The sequence below is a fragment of the Saccoglossus kowalevskii genome, chromosome 13, assembly GCF_978046115.1.
Source record: "Saccoglossus kowalevskii chromosome 13, keSacKowa6.1, whole genome shotgun sequence".
NCBI classification, from domain to species: Eukaryota; Metazoa; Hemichordata; class Enteropneusta; family Harrimaniidae; genus Saccoglossus; species Saccoglossus kowalevskii.
The window spans coordinates 34,690,786-34,709,652 of NC_140653.1; the positions used below are offsets into that span (position 1 = coordinate 34,690,786).

Genomic DNA, 18,867 nt, shown 5'->3' on the forward strand with positions numbered 1-18,867 from the left:
AATAACCGTCGTGTAGTGGAGTGAATACTTTGTAGTATGCACGAACACTGTACAGAAGTAATGACCGTCGTGTAGTGGAGTGAATACTTTGTAGTATGCACGAATACTGTACAGAAGTAATGACCGTCATGTAGTGGAGTGAATACTTTGTAGTATGCACGAATACTGTACAGAAGTAATGACCGTCGTGTAGTGGAGTTAATACTTTGTAGTATGCACGAATACTGTGCAGAATTAATGACCGTCATGTAGTGGAGTGAATACTTTGTAGTATGCACGAATACTGTACAGAAGTAATGACCGTCGTGCAGTGGAGTGAATACTTTGTAGTATGCACGAATACTGTACAGAAGTAATGACCGTCGTGCAGTGGAGTGAATACTTTGTAGTATGCACGAATACTGTACAGAAGTAATAACCGTCGTGTAGTGGAGTGAATACTTTGTAGTATGCACGAACACTGTACAGAAGTAATGACCGTCGTGTAGTGGAGTGAATATTTTGTAGTATGCACGAATACTGTACAGAAGTAATGACCGTCGTGTAGTGGAGTGAATACTTTGTAGTATTCACGAATACTGTACGGAAGTAATAACCGTCGTGTAGTGGAGTGAATACTTTGTAGTATGCACGAATACTGTACGGAAGTAATAACCGTCGTGTAGTGGAGTGAATACTTTGTAGTATGCACGAATACTGTACGGAAGTAATAACCGTCGTGTAGTGGAGTGAATACTTTGTAGTATGCACGAATACTGTACGGAAGTAATAACCGTCGTGTAGTGGAGTGAATACTTTGTAGTATGCACGAATACTGTACGGAAGTAATAACCGTCATGTAGTGGAGTGAATACTTTGTAGTATGCACGAATACTGTACAGAAGTAATGACCGTCGTGTAGTGAAGTGAATACTTTGTAGTATGCACGAATACTGTACAGAAGTAATGACCGTCGTGTAGTGAAGTGAATACTTTGTAGTATGCACGAATACTGTACGGAAGTAATAACCGTCGTGTAGTAAAGTGAATACTTTGTAGTATACACGAATACTGTACGGAAGTATTAACCGTCGTGTAGTGAAGTGAATACTTTGTAGTATGCATGAATACTGTACGGAAGTAATAACCGTCGTGTAGTGAAGTGAATACTTTGTAGTATGCACGAATACTGTACGGAAGTAATGACCGTCATGTAGTGGAGTGAATACTTTGTAGTATGCACGAATACTGTACGGAAGTAATAACCGTCGTGTAGTGGAGTGAATACTTTGTAGTATGCACGAATACTGTACGGAAGTAATAACCGTCGTGTAGTGAAGTGAATACTTTGTAGTATGCACGAATACTGTACGGAAGTAATAACCATCGTGTAGTGGAGTGAATACTTTGTAGTATGCACGAATACTGTACAGAAGTAATGACCGTCGTGTAGTGAAGTGAATACTTTGTAGTATGCACGAATACTGTACAGAAGTAATGACCGTCGTGTAGTGAAGTGAATACTTTGTAGTATGCACGAATACTGTACGGAAGTAATAACCGTCGTGTAGTAAAGTGAATACTTTGTAGTATACACGAATACTGTACGGATGTATTAACCGTTTTGTAGTGAAGTGAATACTTTGTAGTATGCACGAATACTGTACGGAAGTAATAACCGTCGTGTAGTGAAGTGAATACTTTGTAGTATGCACAAATACTGTACGTAAGTAATAACCGTCGTGTAGTGGAGTGAATACTTTGTAGTATGCACGAATACTGTACGGAAGTAATAACCGTCGTGTAGTGGAGTGAATACTTTGTAGTATGCACGAATACTGTACGGAAGTAATAACCGTCGTGTAGTGGAGTGAATACTTTGTAGTATGCACGAATACTGTACGGAAGTAATAACCGTCGTGTAGTGGAGTGAATACTTTGCAGTATGCACGAATACTGTACGGAAGTAATAACCGTCGTGTAGTGGAGTGAATACTTTGTAGTATGCACGAATACTGTACGGAAGTAATAACCGTCGTGTAGTGAAGTGAATACTTTGTAGTATACACGAATACTGTACGGAAGTAATAACCGTCGTGTAGTGAAGTGAATACTTTGTAGTATGCACGAATACTGTACGGAAGTAATAACCGTCGTGTAGTGAATTGAATACTTTGTAGTATGCACGAATACTGTACGGAAGTAATAACCGTCGTGTAATGGAGTGAATACTTTGTAGTATGCACGAATACTGTACGGAAGTAATAACCGTCGTGTAGTGGACTGAATACTTTGTAGTATGCACGAATACTGTACGGAAGTAATGACCGTCGTGTAGTGGAGTGAATACTTTGTAGTATGCACGAATACTGTACAGAAGTAATGACCGTCGTGTAGTGGAGTGAATACTTTGTAGTATGCACGAATACTGTACGGAAGTAATGACCGTCGTGTAGTGGAGTGAATACTTTGTAGTATACACGAATACTGTACAGAAGTAATGACCGTCGTGTAGTAGAGTGAATACTTTGTAGTATACACGTAACAGCAAAATGGTGAAAACTTATTCATCTTGTACTTTCTTTTCTTTCAAAATCCTCCGTCATCTTGAAAATTAGCGCGATCTTTTCATATTTAGAATTCGCATCACGCAATAAGATGGAATTACGCCACGATGTATCACGATACTCGATGTATAACATAATTTCAGAAAAATATGTATCAAATGAATTGTTTAGATATTCCACTGCACAAATCTTGGCCTAATGGAGTATATGTAGTAAACCTATGGATTTCATTCTAATGATAGATTTATGGAGTTCACTGTTCAAGTGGTGAGTTTATAGATTTTCCTCTATATACATAAATCATGGGTTTGTGAAATTCACTGTATGTAACACACAACTGTAGACTATACCGACCTCCTGACTGGAACATATTTTCTGCAGTGACAGAAAAGAGTGGCGGATTATGCACAGCGTCTTCAACCATGGTATAAGCACAATGACCAGAAAAGTTATAAGATACGTTATCAAAGGTTGTATGATGGGGATCGCCTTTTACCACGCATGTTGGACGCTCTGGAACAAAACAAATACAAGATTTTCGTTGATATTACAATGGAAGGCACAACACTTTGTAGATAAACAAATTCAATTAAAATAGTCATTGGCTCAAGAGCTTGCCCTTGAACCCTTACCAACTGCGACCGCCCACATATTCAAAATATGGCACTTGCTGATTGAATAATGTTGAATTATCTCATTTATAATATTGATTAGAACTAACGATGATGTTACACTACCATATCTGGGTTGGTCAATTTGAATTCTAACATCCATTTTAATTTATAAAAATATACATTTTTAAAACGACCATAGGTTTATGTCCTTCACTGTAATTATATGAGTATTTCATTAAACTACATCAGTCAAATTTGCAAACATTAGATAAACTTTTCGGATCACGTGAGTCGCTGTTGATCACTTGAATAATGTGTCAACATACGTGCAATACGTGTGATATGATTGGAGGATGGAACGTTAGAGGTCAGTGATATTCAACAAACGTGCAATACGTATGATATGATTGGAGGATGGGGCGTTAGAGGTCAGTGATATTCAACAAACGTGCAATACGTATGATATGATTGGAGGATGTGGCGTTAGAGGTCAGTGATATTCAACAAACGTGCAATACGTGTGAAATGATTGGAGGATGGAACGTTAGAGGTCAGTGATATGATATTTTATTTGAAACGTACACAAACAAAAATAAGGTAATTCCAAAAGAGCAAAAACTATTACTACAAGACTAAAACAGATCTAAAATACAAAAAACAAACAAAGCAAAATTGGAAAGAATAAACTTGTCACAGCTGGAGAGAATTTCAATGAATAAATCATGAATACTCAAATTTTGAAAAGTGGTTCATAAATAAAGAGAGCTGAAAGAAATTTCTGTCTACATTCTTTGATAATGTTATATTGACAATGAAGTAGGTAATGTTTTTGATCTCCAATCTTTTTACAATCATGGATTCTACAGTTTTTCTTGTCTCTTATTCCCTGAATGTCTTCCAGATTCAACTGGCAAGAAATGTGCTGATGTGCCGATACCCTAACCTTGTCAGAGCAATCCTGTGTTTTTCATATGTAATGTCATTTGAATACTTTTCATAAACATATTTATCATTCCTAATTTTGACAGCATGGGTTTGTCCACAGAGTCAAAAGGCTTGTTAGCTAATCTCACAGGAAAACATTCATTACAATCTCATAGCATTTTGTCCATATAAAACAGTGTTTTTTTAGCCTTGTCATGAAGTCTAAGGCTGCACTAAATTTACGATTAGACTTGAAAATACTTCCAAGATAATTGTAATTATCAACATAATTCATTCATTCTTTAGATTTTTACCTGACCCATTGAAAATCATCACTTTGCTCTTTTTAACATTAACTTTGAGTTGCCACTTTTGACAATAATTACCAAGAGCATTAATACCGTATTGCAACCCCACTTGACTTGTAGACAGTAATAACAAATCATCAGCATATAAAATACAATTAAATTTGACATCATTCATAAAAACTGGATCAAATCCATTCACTTCTCAAAAATACCATTTATGTAAGTGTTAAATAGGCTAAGGCAGAGGTTACATCCCTGTTTCACACCACGGTAAGAAGAGAAATAAGGTGTGACTCCCTGTTTCAATCTAATATTATACTTAGTATTGCTGTAAATAGCCTTAACAACCTTATAAAACTTGTCCCAAATCCCCAATTTCAAAGAGTTTGAATAACAGGCAATCATGCCAAACTGAATCCAAGGCATTGGAGAAGTCAAAGAAACAAGAAAAGAGATAGTTACCCAAGTTCTTATTTTTGCTATTGACATATTTAGAGATTAAAGTCTTCAAAATGTAAATACAATCAGTGTTGCGATGTTTTTTTTGAAACCGAGTTGTTTATCAGCCTCTAGGTTATTATGATATAAATAATTAGTCAATCTTCTATTTAAGACAGCTGTAAAAAGCTTGGACAAACAACTAGACAACGCTATACCACAATAAATATTAGAATTCCACGATGAAGGCTAAGTTGAACACTTTAGTGATGCAATTTAATGAAAAGGGTGCACCCTTTTTACTATTTCATTTAGAATCATGTCAGAACCAGGTGCTTTGCCTGACTTGAGAAGCAATATTTCATTGTCACTAAAATCTCAATCAAGATCCATCTTTCCTTAGATACTGCCATGACTCTCCACTAACACAATCATCTTTGTTTAAATGTGTAACCGAGTGTCATAACTCTACATAACGTGGTACATGATTGGAGGACGGGGCGTTAGAGGTCAGTGTGTAACCGAGTGTCATAACTCTACATAACGTGGTACATGATTGGAGGACGGGGCGTTAGAGGTCAGTGTGTAACCGAATTTCATAACTCTACATAACGTAGTACATGATTAGAGGACGGGCGTTAGAGGTCAGTGTGTAACCGAGTTTCATAACTCTACATAACGTGGTACATGATTGGAGGACGGGGCGTTAGAGGTCAGTGTGTAATCGAGTCACATAACTCTACATAACGTGGTACATGAATGGAGGACGGGGCGTTAGAGGTCTGTGTGTAACCATGGAGGTAAAAAGAGAATACCTCCATGGTGTAACCGAGTTTCATAACTCTACATAACGTGGTACATGATTGGAGGACGGGGCGTTAGAGGTCAGTGTGTAACCGAGTTTCATAACTCTACATAACGTAGTACATGATTGGAGGACGGGGCGTTAGAGGTCAGTGTGTAATCGAGTTTCATAACTCTACATAACGTGGTACATGATTGGAGGACGGGGCGTTAGAGGTCAGTGTGTAACCGAGTTTCATAACTCTACATAACGTGGTACATGATTGGAGGACGGGGCGTTAGAGGTCAGTGTGTAATCGAGTCACATAACTCTACATAACGTGGTACATGAATGGAGGACGGGGCGTTAGAGGTCTGTGTGTAACCATGGAGGTAAAAAGAGAATACCTTCATGGTGTAACCGAGTTTCATAACTCTACATAACGTGGTACATGATTGGAGGACGGGGCGTTAGAGGTCAGTGTGTAACCGACTCAAATATGGCGTGGAGATGTTTTGTATAGTGAAAATAATAAACAACTGTTATCCCACCTTCAATAAATGGAATAGCGACCTGGAAGAAAAAGAAAAAAAGATATTGTTAGAGGCGTGTTTCATCTTTGGCATCCCAGGTGGCCATAAATGGAATGGCGTTTAAAGCCTAGGGAGTCTAGACATAAACGGTTGATAATTGGTAAGGATGGGGGAAAGGTTAAACGTATCACCGCTAAATTGAAAATTTTTAAACACACTAATAATAATAATAATAATAATAATAATAATAATAATAATAATAATAATAATAATAATGGTGTTGAAAAACATATATTCAAAATTATATTTACTCTGTTCCATATTCATTAATTAGACATGCCTGGTACAATAATGGGAGATATTAAACATTTCAATAATGTCGAGTTGTCGAATCTAGGAACAGATATTACTTCAAGTTCTAAGTTTTGTTATTAAAAAAAAAAATAAGTCTCGTAAGCGAACATTTTTTGTGACGGAAACCTAAGATCAATGATCCATTTACCATACATAGCTTGATATTACATAGCTTGAAATTATGAATTCAAATCTCACAGTATCAAATCCTAAAATACCGACAAAAATCACCCAAGTGAAATTAATGTTACATTAACACGCTGCAGGTATATGTGTAAGTTACAAAGATTGGTCTGAAATACGCCATATAGATATATGGAAATGTTTGCAGTAAATTATTATTGAGGAAGTGAACTTCAAATAATTTGTTCTACCAGTATTGTATTTATCATAGCAGTATTTCTCTTAACTTCCAAACTTGATATTGCGATATTCCATTCATAAACATGACGATTTTTTAATTGGACTCAGGTTTAGCCGACTATTTAACACTGCTGCAAAACACTTGACTGGCCTAAAATAATAACTCTTGCCACCCGTTTCTCTGTTGGCATATATATATATATATATATATATATATATATATAAATATACCCAATTTTGTATGCTGGCCTCTATGTTTTAACAGTATCCATGATGTGTACTTTCGTTTTCATTTTACGAGCCACGCCTATGAAATTTAGAAATGAGCTATAAATTTAGCAAAGGGCATGGGTCTGTTGCATGATGGCTGATATGAGGGTTGACTGCATTGCAATATTCCTGTTTATTCTGTCTTGGGTCTGGGCGGATTGGTACATTTTGGCAGATACAGTGTGTATCCATTCCTTTTACCGGTCACTTGCCGTGTGTATTATATACAACCCACTATAATACTGGTATGATCCTGACATGAGTCGGTATATTACTAATAGATCCATAACACACTCGTACGCATACCCGTGAAGTGCTAATTTATTGCTTATGATTCCCGTAACAGAATAGAATGGGTTAATGCGCGTAAGATAAACAGCTGAAAAGTGTATAGCACACTAATATGGTGTGTCCAGAAGTAATAGAATTTACGTTTTCATGGATGATAAACTCTGAAATCAACATAAGAAAACCTCGGGACACAGTACCACAGGACGCATTGATTTTGCTGTTCGGTATACACATAGAAAATGAAATAAGATAAAGTGAATGACGAGAAACTGACAAACTCAAATAGACGTTTTATTCTACCTTACAAGTGCGGCAATTTATAAGAACAATATTTGGCATAATAAAAGGCGTCAGACTAGCGTCTGACTAAACTAAACTAAAGTGATAAGGTTTTTATTTTCTAGCATCACGTTTCATTGTGTGATGTATTATATATTGTGGTGGTTTACTACAAGTAACTGTAATGTTACGTTTAGATTGAAATATTTCATTTTATGATATCGCATATCACATATAGCGTTATTACATACCCACTATTACTGTTCAGTCTACAAATAACGATTAGAAACGTGAGTATCATCTTGGATATGCCATCATTCTAAATACATACTCTGAAGGTTAATTAAATAACTCTAATTATTTCAATTAGATGTATTACAAGATGTAAGATATGATTGGTTTGATCTTAAAGTTTAAACACAGAGAGACAATACACAACGCATGTATATCGGAATAACTGTCGCTTAACGGCTAATCACACATTGTTTATTCATGGAAGAATATCGCTCAAAACTATGCGAAAAAAAACAAAAAACAATTTGCACATTTGTTCGACTATCTTTAGAATTTCCATAGTCACAAAAGATGAAATTAAGTGGAAAAAGTGAAAAGACTTTGTTTTGGCTCCACTTCTATTAATGAACACTTCTGATAATTCACAACGGTTATTCAAAATTCTAAATTACACTTACCGTTAAGCCAAATAAAATTACAGCAATGAAAGCGAAATTTCTCATGGTGCTGGAGCTGCTGGTTTCCGATGCCGACTGGTGATGAAATGAAATAACACTTAATAACAAATTAATATTAATTACTTTTTATAGGTTCTTGATTGGTTGACTGCTCCGGTAATAAAATGATTGACTTTTGCAGATCGCCCAATTTCATGAATTGAACCAACCTTCGTCCATGTGATCATAGATATTTTATAATTATTTAAATCACTTATTGTTATTCTGAGCATATACGTATGCTTGGACTACCAGCTTTATCTTTCATGGCAACCAAAGACGATCTTTTGTATCAACACTTATTTTATGACAAAAACAAAAAAACAAACAAAACAAAGCAGGTCTGTTGATTTGGTCACAGTTTTCTGCATTTATGTACAATTCCTATATTAATCTATAGTTTTTCAAATGTCATAATGGTAACACATGGCCATTACCATATTAGGTTGAATGACGCATCAGGAAGTAAGTGTTTTTTGTTTATTCAACTTATTAAATATTACGGCTAAGAGTGATTGCACTGTGTCACATTGTCGGAAACGTCTACTCTGATGTCCAACCCATTCGATCATTTAATCACCAATCACTATTGCCGTTGACGTGATTGTCTATTGAATTCCCATGGTATGTTGAAATGTACAGATCACAAAACACATATTGTAACTCTTGTACCCTTATATGCAGAATAAAATAATTGAAAACAAAACATCAACCGAAAACCCATTATTTAGCACAACCCCGACCCGTTCATATTTTTAAAGAGGTTTCATCCAGTGTACATTTTTCTAGGAGCATAATTTCAGTGGGTGTATCACTCACATACACCTATCGTTTCGAATTGTGTGACACATTATGTATAGTATGGAGCTTCGGTATTCGTATATCAAACACAGCCATCATTTCCAATTTTCCCATCCACAACTTCCGATGACAAATGTATATGCACATGTGCAAACTCAAGTTGTACATAATCAATCTTTCATAAGTGTTTGATAAAAATTTAACAAGACAAGATATTTTTAGTAATGCAATAATAAATAGAATAATTTTTAACTTTGCATTCATTTTTATAGTACTTACACAACAACTAGATGTGACCATAGAAACTAAAACTAGACGTCAAAAACTACATGTGTACATATGGATACATTGTGCATCAAAATGTTTACAAACAATAACACTGAGCGCAATAGCGGAGCTGGGCGAATGAAATGTGTCCACTTTTTCTAACTACAAAACATAATTCGCATTTATGGGCAAGACTAATGCGACCCTATATGAATTGGTACTGTCAATGTGCCACCACATAATCGGTTTTAATTAGTTTAGTGTTTTAATTAGCTTATGTTTATATACGAGAGTAAGGGTGTGAACAGGAGAAGGTGCTCACTGAGCTAACGTCTGGCACTGTACTATTGTTTTTCTTTTTGGTTTGGTTGTTCATTTGTCAGTTCTCGTTTCGTCTTCGCAAAACAGCGCCACACATTATCTCCGGCATTCGTCGCGAACTATCCCCATTAAACATGTACACATTATCTATCAACTGATCTATCTATTGTTTCCTGAGTGAAAAAATATTTTCTATTTTTTAATTAAATGCTATTTTAAATTGTCGAAGTCAGGTGCTGCAATTTTATATCCAACGGCACTCAAATATATATATATATATATATATTTAAGTGAATCATTTGTCTGCGGGGTGGTTATCTTTGGTATATTGAGCCAAACTTTGTTCCATGCATAAATCTGATCCGAGTTGTCGTGTGTTTCATCATAGTTTCACACTCAGCTTTAGTTTTCAAATTCTAGTTTCTTTCCTTTTTTATCTCAAGTAATCCTCCCTACATGAATCATGTTTATTAAGTCATACTGTTTAGTGCAACTTGAAAGGTCACATACCTACATGAATGTGATACACAACCTACACTGATAAACGTAATATTGCAAAGACAAAATAGAATAAAATTCCATTTTTTAAAAAGTCTGTTACACCTCCAATCACACCACACACATTTAAACCAAGAATGCGAATGAACATCTGTATCTGTATGGTATAAAGGTAATACGTAAAGATTAAATACAATTGGTTAACATAAAGGATGTTTGGTGTAAGTGTTAAAACGCACAGATTATCTCCAACTGGTTATCACAAAGCGATATAGTGATCCTGTAGCAGCAGATGGTCATGGTACAATAGCGTACGGTATTAATATCAGCACGTCACATGAGATATCTTTTGACTTAGTGTATTTCATCGCATGTTGTGGAATTACGGTGACATGACGGTATGTGTGGACCTGTACCGCGTGTTTTGTCGATAGGTTTTAGTAAATCGCAACATATAAAGCACAAACTAAAATGTGAATTCACCCAACAGCAAACTGTGTTTGTTTTTGCTCGAAACCTCGTCCGAAAAATACCCACAATGCAGTACAATAAAACAGTTCGGCTCAATGTGACACTATTCTGAAAAGGATTTCGGGTTCTCCAGTTGCCAGGATACTTTTCGTGCAATCGTATCATTTTCCTTTACAAAAGGCGGTTGCTATGCGGGTTGCCATGCACTCGGCTAATGGGCTTTAGACGCATATAGCCGCCACGAGACTTGTTTTGTGCGCATGACGTCATCCTTTCCCTGATCTACGTAACCATGGTATTGTGAATGGACACGATGACGAGAGGGAAAATAAGTTCCGTTGCTCTCTAGCTCTAAACGATTTAGACTAATTCACATTTTAATTTCAACTGTGACAAATAACTTGATAAAATGTCAACATTTTTAGCGAATTGGAATCCCCCCCTTTATTCCAAGACTACAGATACTGCTAGTGCATCAAAGGATCCTCAAGGGAAAAGTTTATTGTTCAATTGTTAAAACTCGTTCGTTTTGCTCAGAACAAGAACATTCTATACGATGTATCGCCTTGCAGTGGACCATTAGTTGTACACACTCATGTAGACAAAGTTTGTTTTTCGACTTATTCTATTATGTATTAAAGTAGAATGTACAGATGTATTTACGTTTAAGATCAGGAGATTAGTGTTACGTGCAACCACGAATACGAGTCATTTTACATATGTACGGCAGCAGTTTGTTATCATTAATATCGAATTTACAGAATTGTATCGATTTGTATAATTGTCTCTCCTAAATGTTTTATTCAAGCTGCTCGTGCGAGTGTTGACATTTATGACACAGAATCCATATCCCATGTTAGGGACTACGTGATGTGACTTTCTATCAAAATGGCATTATGCCAATGTAATGAACTATTCCGACGTCAGAAAGGCCAGGTACAACACAAATTTTACGTGACATCCCACAAATTACATTACCAATCACCTCCCGTGTACAACAGACATAATCAAATCACACGCACACAGTCGCGTGTTTCAAACAAATTAATAAATTAGTTGAACATTTTTGAGTTATGGCAGGTATGACTAATTAACATATTTATGTTGTGATGTAACCCCCCATTAGTTTTCATCAATTATTTGTTAAACTTGTTAGCTCCCCATCCAAAGACTGAATCGATGAACAATGTTATAGTAAAATTGTTCAATTAGTTCACCATTTAATTTGAAATTGTCTTCTTGTCACATTCTGCCATCTTCGCCAGTCATGGTTCGTTTAGTTGTTAAATGTATATTGTCATATTTAAATCATATAATACAAAATTCAAAGGTTTCGTTTGTTTTGCAACTAGATGCACTGATACACCCGTGAACTAATAGCATATTGGGAACAAAACACATACACACGCCCTCTTGGTTGAAGTTGGAACACTTTATACTTGACATGCGTGATATTCCATACGCTCAGATTAAAACTGTCAATTCTGTTGATTGAGACTCTTTATGACGTTTGCACATGTACACATTGATACCATCACAATCAGTTTAACATGATTGGCCAGTACGAATTCCAGGTAGAACATGATTGGTCAGTACGAATTCCAGGTAGAACATGATTGGTCAGTACGAATTCCAGGTAGAACATGATTGGTCAGTACGAATTCCAGATAGAACATGATTGGTCAGTACGAATTCCAGGTAGAACATGATTGGTCAGTACGAATTCCAGGTAGATGTATATACTGTAGTGTATGGTAAGATGACTATATAGGGTTATAGGCTCGTGATCTTGGCATTGAGTTCGACAAGCATATGACCATGGAAAATCGTGTGAATAGTATTTGTAAATCATCATACTTTCATATACGCAATATTAGTTCCATCAGGAAGTACCTAACTAATGTAACCACAAAACATTTAGTACATTCATTTGTTACATCAAGGATTGACCATGGAAACAGTCTCCTCTTCGGCATTGCCCAGACGAACATTCGTAAGCTCCAACTCGTTCAAAATACTGCGGCACGCCTCATCACAAGGACCAAGAAATTTGACCATATCACTGAAGTTCTTTACAACTTATTTCAAGATCATGTTAATCGCCTTTCGTGCAATTCACAACACCCTACCATCATACATTTGTGAACTGTTTGCATCTTACAAACCTACCCGCAGTCTACGCTCCACTAATAATTTTCTCCTAAACGTTCCGAAAATTAATACTAAATCTTACGGTCAACGCGCCATCTGCCATGCTGCACCTGCCTTATGGAATGAACTACCTCTACATATCAAACTATCTGGCAATATTGACATTTTTAAGAAGAAACTTAAAACTCATCTTTTTAAACAGACTTTTGAAACTCAGTAGTTTTTCTTTGTTGTTGCTATTAATGTTTTATTCATGATTTAATATTTTTTTTTTTATTTTTGTCTTGTAAAGCGCCTATGAACATTTATTTTGGATATATGGCGCTATATAAGTGCATACTTATTATTATTATATTGTGATTTTTGATAAGTACAAAAAACTCCCCAGAAGCCCCGAAGGCAGTCCATGAATTATCATCAAGGACAGAACTAAACATAAACCTGAAACAAAAATAGCACGTGTGTACGCGCTTCAGTGTTTGTGAGTGAGAACTCCATCAGTCAATATGGTTGAAAGTCGCAGATGACTATATGGGACTATATTGTAGTAGAGAGTCAGATGACTATATGGGACTATATTGTAGTGTAGGGTCAGATGACTATATGGGACTATATTGTAGTGTATGGTCAGATGACTATATGGGGTTATATTGTAGTGTAGAGTCAGATGACTATATGGAGCTATATTGTAGTGTATGGTCAGATGACTATATGGAGCTATATTGTAGTGTATGGTCAGATGACTATATGGGGTTATATTGTAGTGTAGAGTCAGATGACTATATGGAGCTATATTGTAGTGTAGAGTCAGATGACTATATGGAGCTATATTGTAGTGTATGGTCAGATGACTATATGGAGCTATATTGTAGTGTATGGTCAGATGACTATACGGAGCTATATTGTAGTGTATGGTCAGATGACTATATGGAGCTATATTGTAGTATAGAGTCAGATGACTATATGGAGCTATATTGTAGTGTATGGTCAGATGACTATATGGGGTTATATTGTAGTGTATGGTCAGATGACTATATGGAGCTATATTGTAGTGTATGGTCAGATGACTATATGGAGCTATATTGTAGTGTATGGTCAGATGACTAGATGGATCTATATTGTAGTGTATGGTCAGATGACTATATGGAGCTATATTGTAGTGTATGGTCAGATGACTATACGGAGCTATATTGTAGTGTATGGTCAGATGACTATATGGGACTGTATTGTAGTGTATGGTCAGATGACTATATGGGACTATATTGTAGTATAGAGTCAGATGACTATATGGAGCCATATTGTAGTGTATGGTCAGATGACTATATGGGGTTATATTGTAGTGTAGAGTCAGATAACTACATGGAGCTATATTGTAGTGTATGGTCAGATGACTATATGGAGCTATATTGTAGTGTATGGTCATGAGACTATATGGAGCTATATTGTAGTGTATGGTCAGATGACTATATGGAGCTATATTGTAGTGTATGGTCAGATGACTATATGGGACTATATTGTATTGTATGGTCAGATGACTATATGGAGCTATATTGTAGTGTATGGTCAGATGATTATATGGGACTATATTGTAGTGAATGGTCAGATGACTATATTTAAATAATAGCATATGCTTGAGAGGGTAATATAACGATTTGTTGCCTGTCCAAGGGATGGTGGTCATGACCATAATATTGATGATGCCAGAGCTGAAGACGACGGCATCATCTATATTATGGTCATAACCAATAGCCCGAGGGAAGACTACAAATCGTTATATTGCCCGAATAATCATGTGTTATTTATTTTATCACATCGAACAGACATCAACTATGCACAATCACATCGAACAGACATCAACTATGCACAATCACATCTACCATACATCACTCACACCCGCTCTCCCACAAAATAACAACACTTATATTTGTAGTATGCAATATTTTATTTCACTTATTATATAAAGTTTCACATTACTCAATAACATAAATACATTGTTTGCAGAAAAAAAAAACAACGAATTACGCTCAGTATAAAATGTTATTTTCAGCCATGGATACTCTTTTTTTAGTAACCGTGTTTCAGAAGTGTGAATCATTCAATTTATGGAGAAATGAGAATTTTTGAAATGAATTGAGAAATTCTCAAACGCAAGTTATTTGATCACTCTACAAATAAAAATGTCTGTGTGCCGTGGAAGTGACTGAAATTACTTTTTCACGAACATACCACACATATTCACCTTATATTTGCAACTTATATTTCGGTTTACATTTCGGTTTTAAATATTGTTCACTTGAATACATAATTCTTAGTATTTGTCGTAATATTGACGCCTTATAGTACGTAATGGTAATTTCTAACATTGCACATCATAGAATGCAAGGCGCCGGAGGCTCAAGAAAATATTTAAATTATTATGTATGTCATTTTTATCACCAACCATCAAATCTCTTTTATGATTTCTAGAAGAAAACAACTTACTCCTGAAATGCGTACACCGGTAACAGTATTTTGTAGCGAACGATGACGTACTAGACATATCCCTTTCACGACATCATCCATGTTGCATTGAAAGTTCGTGTAGTAATTAACATTTCGTTTCAATCATTCAATTATCTATCACAGTTGCGCCGCTGGATCCATGTACTCGCCTACTACCAAGCCACAAGCCAGCAAACAGATTCACGCATGTACTCAACATACTGATTTACTTGTTAAATTAATATTATTAATCCGTTTTATGTTTGTAAATCACATTTGTTTTTATTTTAACTTTTTTAGTTATTTAAAAATCTTAACCTAATGTTTCAGATATTTATTTGGTAATATTAAATTAATAATTTCTCTACAGCTCAGATGTGTGAGTTTGTTCAAATTACCGAAATATAAAAATAATTTTATTGATAAACTATTCACTGACATATTTAATTACATTCGAATTTGCAAAAATCTGCAGAGGTTCATACGTAATCAACTAACATAGCCAGTTGTGTAAATTTTAATATTGTATAAATGTATATATATGCCTATAATTTATTCAGGTTCTTGTCACACATATCTGAGTATTCATTCGATGAAACAATGACATTCTCTAATACGCATGCGCACTAGTTTTGGTTTTGATTTCACAGCTACATGTATAAATACTGTTGTGTTTAGTGTTCTGCATTATAATAAATCATAATCTGATTTGGACTACATTATTGAGTATTAAACAACAATGATAGCAAATATATGTTTTCATTCATATTGCATCTTTAAGTAAATTCGAAAGTAGAACCAAAAAGATCCTCTGCTGATGAAGGCGATAACGGTAGTGATAATAGCAATACCAATTCGCTTGCTTGTCATATGGTCAGACAATCACTAACAAATATAGTGTGTTTATTAAATTTCCTTTAGATATGAAATTAAAATGTCTAAAACCTTTTATAGATGTAATTCTTGCGGAAATTCTCATATTTTGAAAACCTGCATGAAATTTGAAATGGCAAAAGAAACCACTCTCTATTTTCAAATATAATATGCTATAAATGTCCTCGTACATTTGCTACGCAATGTGTAAGCATTAACCTATCGGAATTTGTAGTCAGTGTTCTCACACATTTGCGTATTCAAGTTAAGGCAGTTTGGCCAATATCATAGACAGAAATAGCCCAAAAGTGAACGACCGACATCGAGTTCTAGAGAGCTGAAAACGGTCTGATCGACCGTTGTGTGAAAACCGAGTTTTAACACGACTAGTTTCTTCTTACCAAAGTAAAACTTGCTCAGTATTACATATTTGATGTCACGTGATTCGTACAAACGTCCTAGAACAATTAATGTCGGTACTACTTTTATATTTACAGTCGAATCCACGTATTTTATGCTATACTGTATATGGGGTCTTATGTAATATGTAGTAGTAGTATATAATGTGTGGCACTCATACTGGACAAACTATATTACAGGTAATATCAATTTCAATATGCCGTTATTTGAGAGTTTACGAAATGGAGGTGGCTAATAGACTTTCGACACAGAAAGTTACTGACAGTTAATTCCCTATGGATGCGGATGAGTTGAAAGTTCAAAAAGACAACTTAGAGTAATGAAACTGGTAGTTTGAATTATGAACCTGAATTGTACGTAATTAACCACAAAATGGTGAAAAATGTGACTATTTTAAATTTTCCGGATTCGTTCTAGATCTAACACTCTGTATATTTTCACTTCTGCTCAATGATAATAGCGTGTGGCATTTCGACCCTCAACTATGACTATTCGGGTACCTTGAAAGTTGTAGTGGGACGCTTTTTCACATGAATGAGCGGTTGGTCTGAGGTTTATAATCGTTTTTGTGCCCGGCATACCTCGTTTGCTGTCTTACTAGATTGCCACTGGATATAGCTACGCAGGATACAATAATGCCGTGTTGACAACAGTATTAGTGGATATCACCACCTGTTACCCATAAATACCATTTATCATTATTTAAGAAGATTTGCGCATTACCAGCTTTTGTTGTTTGTTTCATCGGTGGCTGTATAGTATCAGCTTTTGTTGTTTGTTCCATCGATGTATGTATGTACAGTATCAGCTTTTGGTGTTTGTTCTATCGATAAATTCAAATTACTTAAAGCAGTATTTATATGGCAAAATCAAACAAGACCTACGATCAGTAGCATAATTCGGTTGTGACTGTTGCAACTACACGGGGAAAATGTCACTGCATTTAGAAATGCTTATTCAATTTAGAAATTCAACCAAATAATCGTTGTTTATATATAACAATTTTTTTGCGATTATTTCAGAAAATGTAGATAGCTAAATGTTTTTTCAGAACTGATAATTTTTTTGCAAATCAAATGCGAGCATCTCTGGAGTGAATGTGATCGGACATTGACATTCGAATGCAAACACCCCGGAGTGAATGTGATCGGACAGTGGCAATCGAATGCAAACACCCAGGAGTGAATGTGAACGGACAGTGACAATCATTGCACAGTTTGCGTGGGTATGTTCCCTGTTCATGCTTGCTCGTTACTGTCATCCTTGAAAATCAAATTAATCCAATAAGCCGGCTGTCAAGGCTTTCATGAAGTTGACTGGCATCTGTCCTACCACATGGTGTATTGCGATGTTTTGTACTATTTTGTTATTACGCATTATTCAGGCTGGTTAAGTAGTGGTTACATTGAAGTTAAATTGAAATATTTGAAAAAGACTTTTCAACTAAATCAGATATAAAGTACGTTTTTGGTATGAAAGTATGCTTCGATCATGAAAGCACCACCCCTAAAAGCTTGACTGGATGTGTGAGCACGAAAATCTAAAGCCAAATAACTTACATAAACTGTACAGAACCATGAACAGTTATATTATTATGTTGGTCCACAAGTGTAAGAGATTTATTTTTATGAAAACAAAGTGCGCACACAGACTCTATCATTCGTCGCTCTTACAGACGAATTCAGCCAATTTGGTCGGCGTTCGACCCATAATCATACTTTCTATATTTGCACATACAACGATTATCATGATTGTGTGTATGTATGCAGTATAGTGTCATGTGCAATTCAGTGTCTGTGTTTTTAAACAAAATATTACGGGGAAAAGGATTGCTTATTTGTAACTCGCTTTCTTGTAAACTTAGTAAGCGTAAGTTCTTACAGAGGACAGACAGGGTTATAACTACAGTCGCTTCATTATTGTACGCACATCGAACACGACACAGTGGACGAGGACTGTGGTGCCGTAGTGTGCTATTATTTTACGCACATCGAACACGACACAGTGCGAGGATTGTTGTGCCTTAGTGTGCTGTTATTGTACGCACATCGAATACGACACAGTGCGAGGACTGTGGTGCCTTAATGTGCTGTTATTCTCGTACTATCACATTCAAAATACTCAAAACACAACAATTACGTCATTTTGA

The 18,867-nt window shown here is 35.7% G+C and overlaps 1 protein-coding gene across 1 annotated transcript in view; it reads right to left on the minus strand.

Moving 5' to 3' along the window:
* The window catches only part of LOC100376310 (BMP-binding endothelial regulator protein), a 71,454-nt gene extending 62,902 nt beyond the window's left edge, over positions 1-8,552 (minus strand). Inside the window, exons 1-3 of the mRNA XM_085507263.1 lie at positions 8,397-8,552; positions 6,166-6,187; positions 2,901-3,059 (exon numbers count right to left, since the gene is read on the minus strand). Of these exons, the coding sequence (XP_085363389.1) occupies positions 2,901-3,059; positions 6,166-6,187; positions 8,397-8,441 (226 nt within the window). The 5' untranslated portion in view covers positions 8,442-8,552. The remainder of the gene's footprint in view (positions 1-2,900; positions 3,060-6,165; positions 6,188-8,396) is intronic.
* Between the last annotated feature and the right edge of the window lie 10,315 nt (positions 8,553-18,867).